This window comes from Herpailurus yagouaroundi, unplaced genomic scaffold, assembly GCF_014898765.1.
Source record: "Herpailurus yagouaroundi ecotype Mexico unplaced genomic scaffold, PumYag 202, whole genome shotgun sequence".
NCBI classification, from domain to species: domain Eukaryota; kingdom Metazoa; phylum Chordata; class Mammalia; order Carnivora; family Felidae; genus Herpailurus; species Herpailurus yagouaroundi.
In genome coordinates this window covers 3,590,725-3,611,277 of record NW_024412433.1, presented here as the reverse complement: position 1 = coordinate 3,611,277, position 20,553 = coordinate 3,590,725, and the positions used below count along the sequence as shown (strand labels likewise).

General features: G+C 48.6%; 1 protein-coding gene across 7 annotated transcripts in view; it reads right to left on the bottom strand.

Annotated features, from left to right (window-relative positions):
- Positions 1-7,703: 7,703 nt before the first annotated feature.
- COL6A3 (collagen type VI alpha 3 chain) overlaps positions 7,704-20,553 on the bottom strand; it is an 81,023-nt gene continuing 68,173 nt past the window's right edge. For all 7 annotated transcript variants that reach the window (XM_040450565.1, XM_040450566.1, XM_040450567.1 and 4 more), the window contains 5 exons: positions 18,943-19,340; positions 17,421-17,684; positions 16,304-16,402; positions 9,077-9,241; positions 7,704-8,415 (listed from right to left, as the gene is read on the bottom strand). In XM_040450565.1, the coding sequence (XP_040306499.1) occupies positions 8,375-8,415; positions 9,077-9,241; positions 16,304-16,402; positions 17,421-17,684; positions 18,943-19,340 (967 nt within the window). In that variant the 3' untranslated portion in view covers positions 7,704-8,374. The remainder of the gene's footprint in view (positions 8,416-9,076; positions 9,242-16,303; positions 16,403-17,420; positions 17,685-18,942; positions 19,341-20,553) is intronic.

Sequence of the window (20,553 nt, the reverse complement as noted above, 5' to 3'; positions counted from 1 at the left end):
CCGAACCAACTACCTGCAACCCAGCAGTCAGGGTCTGCTCTTAGAGGCACCTGAACAAAGACTGGTGCACAAATGACCACGAGCTTCTTAAACCAGAATTGCTCCCCTCAAGCGCAACTGCCCTAACTTGGGTCTTTCCAAGTAGAAGTATTCTTCCTCGAGTGCATCGACTTCACCACTTTTTGTTTTTGTTTTTTGTATTGTGCTATTTCTGTTTCGAACATCTCCCGGAAAATTAGTGCCAATCCTGGAACTTCAGCATTCCTGTCGAATTCAAACCTGCTTGGCGAGTTCCATCTACAGATGCCCAAGCCCCTTCCACGAGATGACATTTTGCAACAGCGTGGCCTGAGGGTTTTCACAGACACCTGTGACTTAAGGCAGGAAAAGAGTATCTACTTTCCAGGTTGAGTATTACTTGGAAGGTGTTGCCCTTATGCACAGACTGGCCCTTTCTCCCCTGGCTGTTCCCCCATTACCCGCCTCCCCAAACGTCTCTGGGCTATAACAACTGAACTTTAAAATACCCCTTCTTTGGGGTGCCTGGGTGGCTCAGTCGCTTGAGCGTCCAACTTCGGCTCAGGTCATGATCTCACGGTCTGTGAGTTCGAGCCCCGTGTCGGGCTCTATGCTGACAGCTCAGAGACTGGAGCCTGCTTCGGATTCTGTGTCTTGCTCTTTCTGTGCCCCTTCCTAGCTTCCTCTCTCTCTCTCTCTCTCTCAAAAATAAATAAAATATTTAATAAATAAATAAATAAATAAAATACCCCTTCTTCGGTATTTCGCTCTTTGGCCTGCCCATGTGGGCCTCTAAGATCAGGAACAATGCAGAAAGACATCTGTGAACTGGCTCCACACTGGGCCTCCGAACCTCTGAAGGACTGTCCAGCTCTGGAGTCGTGATTCCAAACAAGCAGAAAGACACCCCCACCCCCCCGAGAACCCAGTGGCGCTAAGAACAGCCCATCATGTCAGCTCGGGGGAAGGTGGGAGGCCCAGACAGCATTAAAGCTCAGACCGGCAAACTGAAGCTGGAGAAGGAGCAGGCCACTGGGCAGCCTGGACTGTGGCCCGGTGGCACCACTCCACCAACAGCCCCCAGCTTCTCTGGAAGCAGCTCCCAGATGGGTGGGCCCGGACGACCTGGCTCCTGAGGAGCAGCCAGGTCCAGCTGGAAGTTCGACAACAAGGAATTGGCAGGGAAATCTGAACTGTTCCCTAAAAATGAATCACCATGGGGGACGAAATTGAAGATTGGTCTTCCGAGTTCATGATAACTGGCTTCCTACAAAAAGACCGGCTTCCATTCATGCTTGTTGTGATTTTTTTTTTTTAAGTTATATAGAAAGTTGTTGGAGAAGGGTAGTTGAAGGCACTTATATTCACAAATCCAGCCAAGATGATGACATACGGACTGAAACGCGCTAATAGTTGGGTCCAAACAGATGTCCCAGTGACCTGGCCGCAGAGGCTTGAGCAGGCCATCCTCCCTACTCAGGCCCTAAACTTGAGCTGAACGTCTAGCTTCTCTGAGTCCTTCCCTGAGCAGAGAAGCTCTGGATAATGAGAAAGACCCGAGAACAATTATAACACAAAGAAGAGGGCAGGACTAAGAGAGAACCTCTGTCCACAGAAAGTGACACCAGGTCTCGAGCAGGGTGCTGGGTAGGGCTTGCTTTGTGCTGGGAGAAGACAGAGCCACAGCCGAAATCTAACCCCCAGGGAAGCAGTCCGAAGCCCCTGGAGAAGACGGCGAGGGTCCTGCAGGAACCAATATGTCCTCAGAAACTCTGGAGCGCATCTGGGTCACGACGTCTGGCTCAGATTCAGCCTCCATTAGATCATTAGCTGGGTGAACTGGACCACGGGGCCCCCCCTGCTGCATCATCTGTGAAAACCGGAGTGATGACCACACCCAGACAGCACTGCCCGAGGGAGTGTGTGTGAGACACCTCGTACATTGCCTGACACACAACTGCTCCTGGATAGAGACGCGTTGTTATTAACGTCACACGAGCTGCTAGGACAGCCCCAAACCTCAGTGCATTACCTGTAGAAGTTTAGTCCTTGCTCACAAAACCCAAAACAGGTGTGGCAAGCCACATCCAGAAGCCCAATCTGGCAGTTCTCTGACGCTACCCCAGAAAGAACCATGTGGACGTTCGGATCTGGGGCCCACCAGGGTTCGAGGAAGGACACAGAGTCTGTGACGTGGGCTGGCAAAAGGACGGGTCTTGGAAAGAAGTCCACAGCTGTCAGGGGTCAGGGCTCCTGCGGCTCAGACCACACTTTGCTGAACGCAAGCGCAGGACAGATGATCGAACGCAGGAATTTATTTTAGCTCCTTGGTGGGAATAAATGCGAAAGACTGGAACACAGAAATTACTCCCATTCTCGCATATTTCAGATCAAAAGGTACCCAGAGCCCACACTTCGCCTCCTCTACTATTTCTCGGTCTTGGCCACTGTTGCCTCTCACTGTCACCTGAGTTTCTGCCATAGTGTCGTCGCTGCTGCCACCGTCTCGCTGCTCGGATGTCTCGTCCACGCAAGGCGGCCAGGGGACCCTTTAAAATTCATAGCAGAGCACGCAGGCCCCTTGATGGAGCTGCTGAGCGGCGCCTCCTGTGGCACAGAGTACAGGCCAGCGGGCTTATGGGGCCACCGGCGTGCCTTCCGGCCCTCCCCTGGCTCTCCACAGCCCTGCCATGGTCTTCCCCGGTGGTCCTCCTTCTGCTTGAGAGGAGGACTCTGTGCTCTACGGTCCCCTCTTCCCAGAACCCTCCTCAGTTAGCCACCTGGCCGCCTCCCTCAACATCCGCAAGCGTTCCGTCACAGTGGACTCCCCAGCCATGCCCCCTGGTCTCCCTGCCGGAATTGGGTGGCCCCCCCCCCGCCCCAGCAGGGCCAGCTCCCATAGCAGCCTGGCTGGCGTTCGCTTCTTGTCCCACTTTCCACTCTTGTCTGTCTCCCGCCGTGAGAACGTGAACCCCCAGGGACACACACGATGTGCTCAGTGTCTGTAAAATGAATGAACATAACCAAGTGTCGGTTGAACAAAACAGAATCTTCTAGAAAGGAGATATTTGTGCTAAAATGGGAAATCTGGTGTGGCTGAGCCTATTGAGGACTGCTCGGCTCTACCTTGTAATTCATATGAGGGTGAGAAACAGCTAGAAGATTAGGGTCTAGATGTGAGGGAAGGGACAGCGCTGTAGCTGGCCAGGAAATTTTTGCCGCATTTGCTTATTTAATATATTTTCCCTTTGTTAGAAAGAAACATATATTTGTGTGTGCATGTATATGTGTGTGTGTGTGTGCTATTATCGTACTAAATATACAGATTTGTATCATTTTTTAATATTCTATCATAAACTGCAACTGATTAGCGGCCTGGGCCACTTACCAATATTATGACCTATTTAATGGTTACTTTTCCTTTTCTGTTGTCAGCAAAGCATGATGAATCTCAGCATCCCCCTCTCGTTACCCATTTTGATGGCCTCAAATTCATTTTTGTCATCGCAAATAACGTTGCAGGGAATATCCTTGGACAAAAATTTGTGTGCACCTGATTGCTTTCTTGGGACAAATTTCCACGTGGAAATTTACTGGGAGCAAAGTTGCACACGGGGAAATGTTACACATCGTAAGTATGGGGGGCACGCCACGGGAACATCCGTCAAAACTCAGCAAACAATATGCATAAATGGATGCGTTTTCTTGTATGCAAAGTTGATTTTTTTTTTTTATTTATTTTTGAGAGACAGAGCGCCAGAAGGGGAAGAATAGAGACAGAGGGACACACAGAATCCGAAGCAGGGCCCAGGCTTTGAGCTGTCAGCACAGAGCCCGATGCGGGACTCGAACTCATGAACCGCAAGATCATGGCCTGAGCTGAAGTTGGATGCTTAACCGACTGAGCCACCCAGATGTCCCATAAAGTTGATTTTTTTTTTTTTTTTTTGGTGGGGGCTAAATAGACGTCCTGGGAACAGCGCAGGAAGCACAATGTCCACCATTCCCCATCTCTTGGGGTTTTGCTTTCCCAGACGAAGTGCCCATGCCAGGGGGCGGGCCAGCACCGCTGTGGGCACAAAGGGTTATAAGCATCTGGGTGACAGAAGAGGAGGGGGAGACAGGAGGCAGCTGCTGGAGGTGGGCAGAGGCAGCTTGTTAAAGGGCACTTGTGTGGCATAAGCCATGGAATGTGTGAGAAGCTTCTCTCCAGTGTCTTGGGTTCAAGTCTTCCTTCTGGATGCCCCTAAGGCCAAGAATGGGGGAGTGCAGTATGCAGCCCGTCGCGAAGGGGGCCAGGGCCCAGAACTCTCTGCTTATTGAGTTCCCACAGGACGGGTATTACCTACCTGCTAGATCCTGCTCTCTCAGACTTGGTCAAGGGCCCAGCTCAAAGCACACTGCCCCGAGTCACTGCTGAGATAGAACAAGATAGATGGGACAAGGTCATGGTGGCCCTGAGAGGGCAAAGCAGTGCTTGCTTCTTTCACCTTCCACGGGGAAGGGAAGGGACTCACTTCCTAGGGTGGCAGGAAGCCACACTGCCCAAGGTAGGCCCCCAGTTTCTTCCAGAGAACCAATATGTGCCTCAAGAAGCCAGACTGGGGACCCTGACTCAGAGGGAGGCCGGGGCAGGGCAGGGCGGGTTAGCAGGGCAGCAGCAGGGAGCCAGGGCCAGCCTCGCCCCGGGAGCCAGGAGGGCGCTGCAGCACAGAACCCCACAGGCCTGGCTACAAAGACGAATGGGGGAAGAGAATAAGCCACAGACTTCTCCACCCTGACTCCACGCAGGGCGGTGAAGCCAGCCTGTGCGGGGTTCACAGCGAAAGGCTGTGAAGTGTATATTTAAGTCCTGGAGCGCCTCGGGTGGCTCAGTCGGTTAAGCCTCTGACTTCGGCTCAGGTAATTATCTCATGGTTCATGGGTTCGAGCCTCGAGTAGGGCTCTGTGCTGACAGCTTGGAGCCTGGAGCCTGCTTCGGATTCTGTGTCTGCCCCTCCCCACTCATATTCTTTAAGTTTTAAAAAGGATGGGACCCAGCCTTAAGATCCAGTAGCGATGGTTTCCATAACCAAAAGCGACTAGAAAGTGATAGGATTCAGGGGTGCCTGGGTGGCTCAGTCGGTTGAGCATCCAACTTCAGCTCGGGTCATGATCTCACGGTTCAGTTCGTGAGTTCAAGCCCCGCATCAGGCTCTGTGCTGGCAGCTCAGAGTCTGGAGCCTGCTTCCGATTCTGTGTCTCCCTCTGTCTCTGCCCCTCCCCCTGCTCATGCTCTGTCTCTCTGTCTCTCAAAAATAAATAAAACATTTAAAAAAATGTTTTTTTAAAGGAAGTGATCGGATTCAGCGGAAAGCCCTCACTGGAGGGCTAGCTAGACCCTGGAGCAAGCAGGTTGGGAGCGGGTACAGGAACAGCTAGTGCTGTGTTATGGGCTCAGTCGTGCACTCTCTACTCCCTTCCCCCCAAAAGATATGCCAGGACTCCAACCCCCAGTACCTTAGGATATTTGGAAATAGGGTCATGGCAGCCATAATAAGTTAAGGTGAGTCATACCATAGTAGGGTGGGTCCCTAATCCCATCTGACCGGTGTCCTTAGGAGAAGACGGCCTGTGCAGACAGAGGCAGAGACCAGAGCAATACAGCTGCAAGTCAGGAGGTCACCAGAAAGTAGGAAGAAGAAAGGATTTCCTACAGATTTCAGGGTAGCGTGGCCCTGCCATCTCCTTGATTTGGGACATCCAGCCTCCAGAGCTGTGAGAGAATAAATCTGTTATGTCAGCTGCCCAGTGTGCAGGGGCCCCAGCGAACAATCACAGACTGTTTCATGGCTTATGTTCCATCCACTACACTTGCGATGCCCCCTCTCCCTGGCCCCACTGCAAATATTTCTTTGCTCTGATGGTACGAACTTGACGAATACACGCAGCCCGAGAGGAGGCACATGGGCCTATTTATAGGGAAGGGGGGGGCTCTTCCTCTAAGGTTGGGGACTTTGGGGGCAGCTGTTCCCGAGAAAGTCACAGAATGCACATTTCCCACCCAGGTTGAATATCCATGTGAAGGGAGTTCCTTCGGAAGTCCCCTGGGATGGCCTTATCCTAAAAAGGGGTCCTTAAAGATGGCGGGGGGGGGGGGGGGAAGCCGCGCCCCCGAGGGCGAGGCGGGCCCCCGGGGGGGAAGGGTTGGTGTGGTGCATTGCTCGCATGAGAGGAACCCCACGGGGCTTCTGCACAGGACGCGAGTAGAGGTGTCGGGGGGATGCCCTGACTGTGAGAGTGTCCGAGGGCTTCCCAAAGCTTCTTGGTTCCCTTGAAGCTGCCCTGGTGTCCATCCAGGCCCTCTCAGTCCCAAAGAAGGCAGGTAAACTCACAGCCCGGATGTCTTGTGAAGTCTTGAGTCCTCCCTCAAATTCCTGCAAATTCCCAACAGAGGTCTCCTCTGCCCACCCCTTTCCTTCTGCTTCTATGTGTCCACCACCCCGATACAGGCACACAGCCCACTCCTTCCACCAGTTTCTAGGCAGATGGGGCCACTCGGAGCATATTTTGAGAATTTAAAGATGTCACCCAAAGACCCGGGTGGAAGTCACAGGGAGTGGCTCGCAGGGAACTTTGCACACTCTCTGACCTCCCGTTCCTCTCCGTGGATCAAGTGACAGGGTCATCCCTGGTCTCACACAAAGCAGCTCGGCCCATGCCCACAGCCCCTGCCATCTGTCAGGAGCACTTGTCAGAGCAGATGTGTTTTGGCAAAGGAATCCAGTGTCTCTCCTAAGTGGGTTTCAGGTGCCCCCGAAATATGTATTTATTTGGGTCTTGTGTTCTTTCTGAAGACGGGAGAAAAAGGTCTTTAAGGGAAAAAAAGCTTAGGTTTTGTCTTTGAGACCAGAAATGAGTCGTCCTGACCAAGTGTGTCCCATCTCTCAGTCATTGTGGGGTGAGAGCAAACTGAAACCCCAGAAACAGTCACTTTAAAGAGGTGGCACGAGGGCACCTGTGTGGCTCAGTCAATTAAGCATCCAACTCTTGGTTTCGGCTCAGGTCATGGTCTCACAGTTTGTGAGTTCTAGCCCCACATCGGGCTCCATGCTGGCAGTGTGGAGCCTACTTGGGATACTCTGTCTCTCTCTCTCTCTCTGCCTCTGCCCGCTCACTCTCTCTGCCTCTCTCGGAAATAAATACATAAGTAAACAAACAAACTTAAAATTAAAAAAATAAATAAATAAAAAGAACAGGCAGGGAAGGAGGCCATGGCTCTGGGTCTCACTAGAAGTCAGAACAGAGGATAAATGTCAGCCTGGCTGCAAAAGATCACAGACTCCAGAAAGGGGGCCTAAGCAAGGAAGGTGATCCACTGGGTCCCAGAGCACTGCAGTGCCAGTGGGCTGAGCCCCCGGTGTCCCCACACTTGGTGAGACAGGGCAGTCTTGATCCCCCACTGCAAACACAGGGTGGTGCCCAGGACCATGGGCCTGGGCTGGGCCCCCTTTCCCCGGCCCAGGGTCACTGTGACAGTAAGTGCTACAGAAAACCAGACGGCCAATGACACCAAGCCCACAACACTTTCAATATACTTTATTAAAAAGTTTCTTTGTATAAATTTCCTAAAATCTTTAAAATTAAAATTAAACCCCCTCCCCACCCCCCACCCTGCATTAAAAAAAAAAAAAAACCACACAACATTAGAGGAATGCCAAAAATATTCTCTATTATGACTTTCTTCATTCTTTAATGAAGGCATTGGTCCCACAACAGTGCACCAAGATTCAGGGATTTTGCTTCCTTCTAACTAGGTCGTTTGTTAGAGGCTTTAGGAAAAGAAAATTAGCTTGACATCTAATCTAGGAAATTGGGGGGGAGATTAAAAAGTTGGAGTCGTATTTCTTCACCGTACACAGGCTTTCCATCTAAAGTCATGCTCTTTAGGCATGCTCATTAAGTCATGCTCATTAAGCAAGAGGGAAGAAATGAACCAAGCAGAAGTATATAGAGTAGCAGTGAAATTCGGAGTTCCGTTCTAGATCTTACCCTTGCCCGACACAGGCAGAGCGTGAAACTCCAGAGGGGATCTGAGCTTACAGACATGTCCACATAAACACCAGCAGTGGATAACTATTACACAACGTTCAAAGTATACGATATAACTGCCTGGAGACAGAGAGCGTTGGGTCCACAGACACATTTAGCACCATATTGATAGGTCATGCGGCAGAACGGTTCGTCCCAAGTTCGAACGTACATCAAAGCGGGAAATGGAACAGTGCAAGGATGTCTATACCCAGAGCTTCTACAGAGACGACTCGGAAATGGCTGCCTCCTTCTTCAAGAGGTATGTGGTGCTGGTCGGCCACGCTTAGGTCCCCATGGCAGCCATGACTCCGGGGTTGACGAGCGCTGAGCATTGATGGAGGGGGCGGGCCAGTGAGGGTGGGAGAGAAGAGAAGGGGGAAAAAAGCCACATCACTGACCCAAAAGGACACAAAAACGATCCCGCGGCTTCTAGTTTTCCTCCCCAGTCTTTCTTCCCCGCTCAGTGCCTTTAACGGCGCCCCTGGCACTCCCTGGCCTGGGGTCTGGGTCTGCGTGTGCAATCTGAGCCCATCGGCTGCCTTGCATCACCAGCCAGGCCCCTGGGCACCCTGTACTTTCCCATTCTGGCACCAGCTGGGCACCCGGAGAAGCTGTTCTTTCTGTGTTAGCAGTCGAGTTGCCCAACGTAAGGGAGATACTGGGTGGCCCCAGTGTCCACATCAGTATAAAGACGAAGCAAAATTATTTAAAGATGAGCAGGAAAGAATAGTTTGGTCTTGTGTTTCTTCGTGGGCAAAAACCCAAGTACACAAGAATGTTTTTAGGAAATAGCAATAATTCAGAAAATTAATTTCACGTGTTCTATTTGAGCATCTTCCGTATCTAAAGATACAACGTACCCCCTTTGTCCTATCCACCATAATCACTGTAATTCTTATATCTTAAAAAAAGGTGAATCATCGGCCCGGACCTCTTGTCTGATTTGCAAAAGCCACAAACGCAAAAAGAACAAGCAATCACTTACCGGGAGCGCAAACCTTTTCACATTCTTTCTGTGAATTAAATCTGTTCTCGTTGCCACCGCAACCTCCGTACCAGAATCTCGCACAGCTTTTGGTGTCCGCGTCGTAGTACCATTTTAGTATGAATTTCCTGCAAGTCCCTTCTTCTTTGGGTAGCTTACATATATCTTTAATAACGGGATGAGAACAGAGCATCATTTAGGACACGCTAAGGACTCCGCTCCCAGCGCGAGGAGCTGAAGGTCTTATCACAAGGCTGGTCAGGCAAACAGGAGAGTTTTGAGAAGGGAAACCTGTCACCCTCCCCACGCCTCCACCTTCTGGCTGTAGGACGCACATGAATCTCACCCACAGCAATGATGCAGTCGCCTCGATGAAAGGACCTTGCCAATTTTACTCGGACCCCAATGCAAGCCATCGTTACTGGATAATTTCAGATGGAATGAACTGTTTCCTCTTTTCCCATCATGGGGCCATTTACCGTCCAATTCCTCCAGCACTAAAGCCCCAGCTAAGAAACTACCTCTTAAAACTATGGCGCTTTCTACTCCTCGGCCAAATGGCACGTAAGTTCGGTCAGATTCTAGTTTTAAACAGAAGGCTGTTATCTCACTACAAGACGAGTGGAGGGGAAATAAAACTCAACGTGGTAAAGAAACATCTTTCTGAGTATATGTGCATGTATGCCTGTGCGTGCGTGTGTGCGTGTGTGTGTGTGTGTGTGTGTGCTGGCAGCCTTCGAGAGCAGCCAAATTAAACAAGCAAAGCAAATTGCTACCGCTGCTGTAAAATGCACGATGGCAAAAATGTCACATCGTAAAGCTGTTTTGAAGACACGGAGGCATTCTTTGTCCCGTTAAGGAAGTTTATGTTTTCAATGCATACTTCTGGTGTGGCCCAGCTGCAAAGTAATGGCGACGTCAGAGCCATTGCACAACGCCTGCAAAGAAAAGTTTACAGCCTTCCACAGGAAAACATCTGTTTACAGAGTCTTCTGGCAAACTCCAGGTCATGCTGGGAAAGAGGAGCATTAATGTCAACCATCTTCTGTAAGTCTGAAAAACGTAATCCTTCCTTCTATAAAACTCCCTGGAGGGGACAGTGCTACATGTTTACGGGAGTAGCCAACACGCCTGAGTCACCGGGCCCTCCCCACGCAGGGCTGACGTCCCCACCCCCCTGGATTGCTCACAGCCGCAGAGCTGGTGAGCACGTGCAGGTCTGACTGCACCAAGAAGTGAAAGGAAAACTTAAATCTTCAGGTAAAAAAACAAAGCTTGGGTCAACCGTCACGGACCAGACTCAGGTACACAGGATTTAGGCTCAGAATTGGCCCAAAACATTCCCTGGGGACATGGGAGAGGCCATCACCTAGGCACAGACTGGTGGCTCCACAGTCTCTCCTAGTTGCAGACCCTCTCAAGGGCCCAGAAAGCCAGTGGCCCTACCAAGAGCCTTGGAAGACCCAACGAAGCCAGAAAAAAATGATGACAATTACAAAAGCCACCTTCTTCCTCCCAAATGTGCCTACCACCAAAGGAAAATGCCTGGCTTTCAAGAAATGTCTTGCGGGGAAGTGAGCAAAGCAAGAGTATTTCAACCACCAAAATTTATCCCTCATTTGCCAGTGGGTTCCCCTTTGAGTGTGAGGCTTGGGCCAAATGGTTGACTCGTCCCCCTTCCTTCTTCCCCTGAGCATCCCCCACATGGCTCACGTCTGTTCCATCTAATTTGTTCCACGTGCCATCAGTCCTGGCCACCTCTGTTTAGCTATTCGGTTCCCGTTCCCCCGTGCTCTTCTGAAGCAGACACGGGAAGTCTCCCCAGACCTGAAGCCACACAGCCCAGGGGCCGCCCTGCAGAAGGACACTCTGTTCCCTGACTGGTTGGCTTCTCCAGCCTCCTAGGGTTTTCATCGGAATGGTCCATCACCAAACTATCACTCCTGCAACTCCACAACCTTTACGCCAGTGACAGTCGCTGCTAAGACCCTGCAGCTTTACCAGCATGACATAGGGGCACTGGCACCATGGGCACACAGATATTTGGTAGACCCAGAGAAACATTAATGAGGGCCCTGCACTGTTTGAAGACAAAAACGTGGGATTCTTCCCTCTTAAAGCATGGAAATGAAAGGTTTTGTCCTAAGAAGCCTTGTAGTTTTCGTTCCCATCATCCTGACTTCTGAGACATGCCGTGTAGACGGGACTCAGCTGTGTCTGTGCTAAAACAACCATTTTAGAGACACAAAACTAAAAATGTCTTATTGTCCAAAGAGGTGTTGATTAGATGGACCTCATTGAGCTTTTCCCCAGAACAAGTGTTGGGACACAACAGTTGTCCAGGTTTTCACTCCAAAATGAGTGTGCCCTTTGGGCACAAGCCTGGAAGAAGCCCGGAGTCCCCTCTGATGTGAGAGGAAGGCCAGGCTGCATACTCACTAATTTTCTCCTCCTTACGTTGAGGACCCAACAGGAGCCTCAAGGCCAATAGGGAGCGACATTTTCAATAACCTTTCCTGATTCACTTTTGCCGAGAATAACCACGTAATAGGTTCCATCTGAAAAGATAGACCTGAAGGGTTGTGGATTCAGATCACTCTCTGGTGACACTTGCCGGTGAAATATGAACTGGTCAGTGGGCACCAGTGACCATCCAAATACAAGAGGAAACTGAGGCAAGGGCATCTGGAAAACCCTGCCAGGGAATCCCACCTGTTCACAGAAGCCGTGGGAGCCAACCTAGGAGTCTTAGAACAGCAACCACAGGGTGGAAGGTGCCCTAAGAAACATGAAAGACGTGTGCATGTGTACATGTGTGTGTGTGCACATGTATGCGTGCATGCCCGCATGTTCTATTCATTTAAAAAATTAAGAGGGCTATGCATGGGGTCATTAACAGCGGTCATCAATGCTTCAACTATGGGAGTCATATTTTCTTAGGTTTTTTTTTTTGTAAGTTCTGGATTCTCCACAACAAATATCTATGATTTTATAATTAGAAAGAGATATTACTCTTTGAAGCACATAAAGGGTTCAACTGAAAATCTTGCCTTTTTTATAGTTTGAGATTTCTAAAAATTTTTTAATGTTTTATTTATTTTTGATACAGAGAGAGAGAGACAGAGCATGAGCAGGGGAGGGGCAGACAGAGACGGAGACACAGAATCCGAAGCAGGCTCCGGGCTCCGAGCTGTCAGCACAGAGCCCGACGCGGGGCTCAAACCCACGAACCGCGAGATCATGACCTGAGCCGGAGTCGGACGCTTAACCGACTGGGCCACCCGGGCGCCCCCAATTTGAGATTTCTATAGAGTCTATGAGAGCATTTAAAAGTTATCAGCTTTGGGGCACCTGGGTGGCTCAGTCAGTTAAGCTTCCAACTCTTGGTTCCAGCTCAGGTCATGATCTCACGGTTCATGAGTTCCAACAGTGATCTCCATGTGTTCTAAATCTAAAGTGCTACGCTGTAACAAAATACAGTTCCTTGTAACAAGCCCCAGTGAATCTTTTATTCATGGAGGTTAAAAAAAAAAAGGCAAGGAAAAGTATCTAACCTTTAATACGAAGAAAGGGACACATCTTTGTAAATACAAACCGTGTTTCTAATTAACTGGTACTGCAAAGAATAAGAGAAATTAAACCGTACTCACAACCACCTATAAAAACCAGTTTTTAAACTTAACTTTGCCTCCGCTGCCTAGAAAAAACATCTTTGGAGAGATAATTTATAGTATGCATAGTAATTGATATTTAGATGCAGCTACTAAGAATACAGTGAATATATTTTTAAAAGTTACTTAATAAAGCGATTCACTGTCTCTCTTTTTTTACCTGTAAAAATAGGAGTATCATAAAAATGTTTTACCCCCCTGGGAAAAGTTCCTAAGATGACTTAACTATGGCAGGGGACAGGGGAGGGAGGAGGTTGGGAGACAGGGGAAGCTTTTGTCTCCTGATTCTTCTTTGCCATTTGGAGGTTTAAACATTTTAAAGTAAGTATCTGATCAATTTCCTTCAAAAGAGTTCTCAAAGACTCACAGGCACCACCAAAATCCCTTTTCTCTGCCACATGGTGAAAGGAGACCTAAGTGTTAAAGGTCCGGATTAGGGCACCTGGGTGGCTCAGTCATTTGAGTGTCTGACTTCGGCTCAGGTCATGATCTCGCGGTCTGTGAGTTCGAGCCTCATGTCAGGCTTTGTGCTGACAGCTCGGAGCCCGGAGCCTGGAGCTTGCTTCGGATTCTGTGTCTCCCTCTCTCACTTCCCCTCCCCTGCTCATGCTCTGTCTCTCTCTGTCTCAAAAATAAATAAACATTAAAAAAAATTAAATATCTGGATTAAAAGGACTTTCCTAACTCTGAACCCATGACTCAGTCTTAAGCAACAAACACAACAGCCCAGTCAGATTCTTGTTTAACGATTATGTTGTTTATATCAACTAACATGGAATTTACTCTCAGTCATTTTCTCTCAATGAAGCACCAAATTTGTAGGAATTTTACAATCTCTACTCTCTATTGAGGGGTAAAGTTACCAGTGACCAGGAAATAACAGACAGATTTCAATTACTTTGAAGTCAGAATTTCATCTTCCCTGACCCAAATCTTTGGGGAAATCCTAGTGAGTTCTTTGCCGCTTCTCTCTGAGCTCGAGCACCATGCTGGGAACCAAGTCACCATGGAGGTGACCCAGGAAGGGGGCAGAAGGGGGACAGGAGCTGAAAGGACCCCCGTGCAAGGGACAAAGGCTCAACCATGGTGTCTTCATGCAAGACTCAGAAGACACCTTATGTGCAGAAATCAAAGAGGCAAAGACAGATGTCTCCTCCACATACTTCTCCTTTTGTTAGTTTGAGTTGAAAATTACAACCTTAAAAGCTTTTATAAAATCCTTTTATACAATCTCGAACAAGTTCAAGTTTAATTACCCTATCTACCCTGAATTCCTGAATCCTTTCTATATCTCTTTTCTACATCTCTTTCTCTTCGATATCTCTTTCTAGTCTCTTTTCCCATAAATTTATATCAACAGGAGAGAACGTCTTGTTTTTCAGCCAACTTTTCCAGTGGGAAGGCTGCAAGAGTTTGAAAAATGCATGGCTGCCTCTAACATAGACCAGTTCCTAAACTTGCTTCCAAAAGCAGATTTTTTTTAAACCTTTTCCAGTTCTATATGTAATTCATTTCTTTACAGTAATTACACAACTATGTGTATGATAGTTCCACAATTCCTGCACTGACTTAGTTACTTTATTTCTAGTAAACTCCCAATGCCACCTGTCAATAGGGGTTGTGGCTGTACTAATGGATGACAGAAAGAGAGAGAGATAGATGGATATAGACATAATACAGTATAGATACAGATATAGATACAGATACAGATATATAAAGGTACAGATATAGATCACTGATATATGTGTGCACAGATACACGGCTACAGGGCAAGTCCACTGATGGCATAAAATATTCTAGCAATAGAGAAGATTCTCTCTAGAAACAACTAAAAGAATCAAGAGGGCTCTCCTCCCGAGGGGCCACAAAGAGATGGGGGGTGTGGAGACAAAAATCATCCAATATTATTTACACACAGATGGGATGGGATGCAGTCTCTACAGAAAGGTAAAGACTGGAGGTGAAGAAACAGACATCATCTTCAAAACTTGCAGAGCAAAGAGTAAAATGATAGGATCCTCATGGTGCCCGGGTGGCTCCATCAGTTAAGCGTCCAACACTCGATGTCATGATCTCACAGTTCACGGTTCATGAGATCGAGCCCCGTGTCGGCCTCCGCCCCAGACGCGGAGCCTCCTTAAGACTCTCTCCCTGTTCCTCTGCCCCTCTCCCCGGCTTGTGCACTTTCTTTCTCTCTCTCTCTCTCAAAGGAAGAAAGAAGAAAGAAAGAAAGAGAGAAAGAGAGAAAGAAAGAAAGAAAGAGGAAAAGAAGAAAGAATCCTCACTAATGACTCAGAAAGCAATGTGTCGCTGCTTCTGACAATGCCATGAGTATTGAGAAAGCACAGAGCTTTTCAATCCAGAAAAACGGTAGCGTGCCTCGGCAAATGCCTTCTAACAGAGTCCACTGCAGAAATAATCACTGTAAAGAGGAACGCCTTCCTTCTCCGGATGGCGGCCAGCATATCAAAGAATAAAGACTCATCTTCGCAGCGAGGGGGGTCTATAAAACAATACCATAGGTAAATGCCCATGGAACGTTGACTTCGGAGACCGGTGCCAACACCTTCTGAAGAACACTTATATATACGCAAAGCACACCAACTATATCAATAATCAGTTTCTCAAGGGAGAACAGTCTAAGCTCAGGGTCCACTGGACAAGGGTGAAGGTCTGGAAGGATCACGGAATCCCACTGCCCAGGAACAAAAGCACGTATCAGCTGTCGGTTCCAGAGACAGGTCGAACTCGTCACTCACGTAAGGGTACACACACTTGGGCTTAGGCACACGGACAGTGGGATGATAGGGTAAGCCAAGGTGTGTGCTTAGGGAATGAGGACTAGAACATCCCTCCCGTGGTTCGCTTCCAAACGCATGCCTTTCACGGGTTCTAATCTTGGTTGTTTTGTGTTCTTTTAAGCGGCTGTCATTAGATTAAGTCACTGAGTGGACAAATCCCTATGCTTCCAGCTTCACGAACCATAAATCAACTCTAGTCCCAACAGGAGCCTCAGGGGAATCCGATGAACAGACACATGAACTCCTGGCTATAGCCCCAAAGCAACGGCCATCTGGCTTTCTTTTAAGAGTCTGGTGACAGGAAAGGAAAGTCACTATTTACAACTTGGACTACGCAGAATCACACCACATTGGGCCACAAAGAGCCGAGGTGGAACATTCCCATAGAAGCCAGACTTGCCTGAGAATCAGAATCCCAGTGGATGCCCCAGAGTCGAGGCTTCAAAGGCTTTGAAATGTCTGGTAGAGGGGCGCCCGGTTGGCTCAGCTGGCTAAGCATCTGACTCTTGGTTTTGGCTCAGGTCGTATCTCATGGTTCGTGGGATCAAGCTCCCAGTCTGGCTCTGCACTGACAGCGTGGAGGCTGCTTGGGATTCTCTCTCCCACTCTCTGCCCCTCCCTGGCTCACGCACGTGCTCTCCATCTCTCTCCCTCTCTCCCTCTCTCTCTCTCAAAGTAAATAAACAAAATTTGTTTTAATGTCTGGTAGAATGCTTTCTTAGTGTTGTTAATGGACCCAGTACTTCACAACTCACCTGCTTCACCACCAGCCAATGGCTCTGTGCTCACCATCAGATTGATGGTTGAACTAGAAGCTGACCTTGCTTGTGGTGGAGACGGAGGCTGAGCTTTCTCTGGAAAAGAGAAAATACACGCGACTGGTAAGAAACACAGACACGGAAGGGCTTAGGAATTCTCAGCAACTGAGGCAGGCTGCCCTTCTGGGTTACCATCTCATGCAAGGGCGAGCCACCGACACACAGAGACCGGCCAAGTCTCTACAGACACTCCCGAGGTCCGCTCATCTCATTGGGCAAATGGAGGGAATCTCTGAACTCTGAACAAATCCTCCCATTTCCCATGGAACCTCTTCCATCCACATGGTTCCGCCCATGAAAACGGAGCCCCAGCGTGGAAGGCGTTTTGCACCCACATCTTCACAGATTACATGGTGACTGATGGGAATTCCATTTCTTCAGGCAAAATTCCTTGACCTGAATTACGCTAGCCCAACTAGAAAGGCATGGGGCTGGGGGAATCCGGGAGAAGGTTCAAAGGGGAGGGGGATGGTGGCATTGTAGCTAACAGAGCCTGGAAACACATGCAAGGGAAGGTCGAGGGCCTCGGTGCCGAGGCGGAGCCAGGGAGACAAGAGGCCACGGAGGGCAGAGCCGCAGCCTGCTGCACCGGGGACGGGATGGGATGCCCTCTGCGCCTGGCTGTGCGTGTCCCCTGGTCTTAGGGTGGTAAGAAGCAGGGACTCCTAGGTTCCCCTCTGAGAAGCCAGTGACTCTGGGGGGTGTGTTCTGTTCACTGAACTTGCAAACAAACTTTAGAAACACGGTCGTGGTGGGCAGTCAAGGCCCCAGTCAGGGTCCACGAAAGAATGTATTTCTTTCTCCCAGAGAAGGGGCTTCACCTTAGGCCAAACGGATCTGGCTTCCCCCATAAAGCATCCCAGGACCCCCACGGCAGGACAACAGAAGGAACCCATCTTCCGCGGGATTAATTTACGAAACGGGGCACAAGCAAAACACCCAGGACAACCTCCTCATTTCAGATCCAGTGAATAAGAACCATCCCCTTTGTGCCCTGTTTGACAGTCCATGCGGAAATCAGGTACTGGCTGCTCAGGGTGGCTCACGTACTCACTTGTAGTGAAACTTCCTTGGTAGGCAGCTCTGACCTGAGACTTCAAGTAGCAAAGCACCGCCACGTGGTACGTGTGCCCAGCGAGCAGGCCCCCGATGGCACGCTCCGTGACCGACAGGTTCTGCCTCAGCACCAGGGACTGATCGTGGGCCGAGGTGACAGTGAGGTCATAAAAGTAAGGACTGGGGGGCTCGGGCCTCTCCCAGTGGATTCTGGCACTGTTCTCTGTGACGTCCGACACCTGGACCTCCCGGGACGCCTTAACTGGAAAACAGATGGAAGCAGAATGTGGGGATAAAACTTAAAACCCCACGTGACTGTAGCACACAGGCAGCAGAAGAGCAGAAGCGATGTATCAGCAGGCAACTGGGTGGGAATTCGGGTGAGCAAGGAACTAATTTCTTGTTTGAGCGCCTAAGAACCGTTAGTCTCGTAAGCTACCGACATACACGAAACGTGGAATTCATAATCTCATTATTCATCAGCAAGATGCATCACTATTTCTTTTCTATGGGGAACCTGTGCTGTTAAGGAGAAACTTTGAAAACACACAGTCCAGGGGCACCTGGGGGGGTTCAGTCGGTTGAGCATCCGACTCTGGCTCAGGTCACGATCTCGCGGTTTGTGACTTCGAGCCCCACGTCGGGCTCTGTGCTGACAGCTCAGGGCCTGGAGCCTGCTTCGGATTCTGTCCCTCTCTCTGTCCTTCCTCTGCTCCCACTCACTCTCTGTCTCTCAAAAATAAATGAACGTAAAAAAAAAGAAAAAGAAAACACACAGTCCAGTGTGCTAATCTGAAATGAGACATCCAAAACAGAATGAGCTCCGTAATTTAGAATGTGTTAAATTTAAACTCCAGGGCGTGACAGGAAATTCTTTTAAAAGAATCCCTGCTTTCTCTCTGTTCATCAAATGAAGACAATTTCTACCTTTTCGCAGACACACTCATTCCGCCTTCACCTTTCTATATGGTTTGTGACTCTCTAGTATCTTCTAGCATCAGAGGAAAAGATAAAACAAATTCTGGATCTCATTTAGCCCGCCCACCCTCCTATCTCGTTCCATCTGGAAGGTGTCTTCCCCATGGACGGCATTTGTGGGGCAGGGGGGTTGATCGTCCAGGCTGTGACTTGCCAACTGATGAAACCAAACATCCCAATATTGCCACAGCGTGCATCTTGGGGCCTCCTTCCCGCGGGAAAACCCGAGATGGGGTTCGGGGCCCGGGGTGGGCAGTGGGGGAAGGAGGCAGCAGAGGGCGGGAGACCCATTTCACCTGCTTTTTGAGAGGAGCTCCCCAGCCTCACAGAGCTAAGAGACAGGCTGCTTCCTAACAGAAAAAAAGCAACGCTTTGACAATCGCACGCTCTGACCGGCACCTTCTAAAACGCACCGTCATCTAGATGCACAAATCCCAGCTCAGTGACGGCATTTCAACTGCTTTATAAACAGGCTTCAAAGGACGTGCCCTGAGCGCAGGGAATAAGGATGTCACAGCTGGGCCCTCACGGTGCTTTCTTACCCACGGGCTTAGCAGCGTCTGTCTTGCTGGTGGCCAGTTTGGCGGCCTGGGGCTTGGCGGCCTCGGGCTTGGCGGCCGCTGGTTTGGCTGCGGCAGGGGGTCTCACAGCTGCTGGCTTCGCGGCCGCCGGCTTAGCGGCCGCCGGCTTCGCGGCCACCGCGGGTCTGACCGTGGCCGTCTTGGTGGCCTCGGGCTTAGCGGCCACGGGTCTCCCAGACACCGGTCTCGAGGCCGCCGGTTTGGGCGCAGCTGGCTTTGCTGCGACCGGCTTAGAGGCCGGCAGGTTTACTACTGTGACTGGTTTCGTCGTGGTGGTCACTGCTTCTGTGGAGGCCACTGGCTTCGCTGTGGTCACTAGTTTGGATGCGGGGCTCGAAGTCATGTTATTCGGAATATTTCTGTTAAGACAAATTAAGTACTGTTTAATATTATTGTTGTTTGATATTTAATTATTTAATTTATCATGTAATATAAGTATATTTATATATTTATATAAATTAGTGTAATATTATATAATATATAAAATATATAAATATAAATATATAGTATATATAAATATATTATATAATATGTATTATTAATTATATTATAACTAATAATATATAATATAATTATATAATATAATTACATATATTAATATATAATATATATTAATATATTATATATTATAAATATATAATAATATATAAAATATTTTATATATTATATATTACATATTATAATATGCATATGTACATATACATAATACATATGTATATATAAATGTAATATTATAGAATATGTAATATAATAAAATATTGTTTAATATTTAACTATTGTTAAACATTGCATGTCTTTGCCAGCTACCTACGCTTTACAAAAACAATCCCACAAGCTATGTGACATTTGCTGCTTTATCAAAATGCACGCAGTAGTTCTGATATTACACATCAGTATTGCTTATATTAAATTCTTTCCTTTTAGAATCGTACCACAGAGAAGATACTGAAAAGCATATAAAGTAATAGAATCATTAAAAATGAAGCCCACAGGGGCGCCTGGGTGGCTGCGTCAGTTAAGCGTCTTGACTCTTGGTTTCAGCTCCGATCGTAATGTCATGGTTGGTGAGTTCAAGCCCCGAGCTGGGCTCTGTGCGGACAGTGGGGAGCCTGCTTGGGATTCTCTCTCTTCCTCTCTCTCTCTGCCCCCCCTCTCCCTGCTCTCTCTCTCTCTCTCTCAAAATAAATTATTCCTTTAAAAAGTGAAGCCTATATTGTACTATACATACATCTGTCATCTTAATTCTAATTTATACAATAAGAGCAGGAGAGGGGCGCCTGGGTGGCGCAGTCGGTTAAGCGCCCGACTTCAGCCAGGTCACCATCTCGCGGTCCGTGAGTTCTGAGCCATCAGCCCAGAGCCTGGAGCCTGTTTCCGATTCTGTGTCTCCCTCTCTCTCTGCCCCTCGCCCGTTCATGCTCTGTCTCTCTCTGTCCCAAAAATAAATAAACGTTGAAAAAAAAATTAAAAAAAAAACAATAAGGGCAGGAGAATGTAAAGAGACAATAATAAATACTTTAATTATTATTACTGTTATGAAAAATACAGTAATAATACTCGAACAACGTTCGA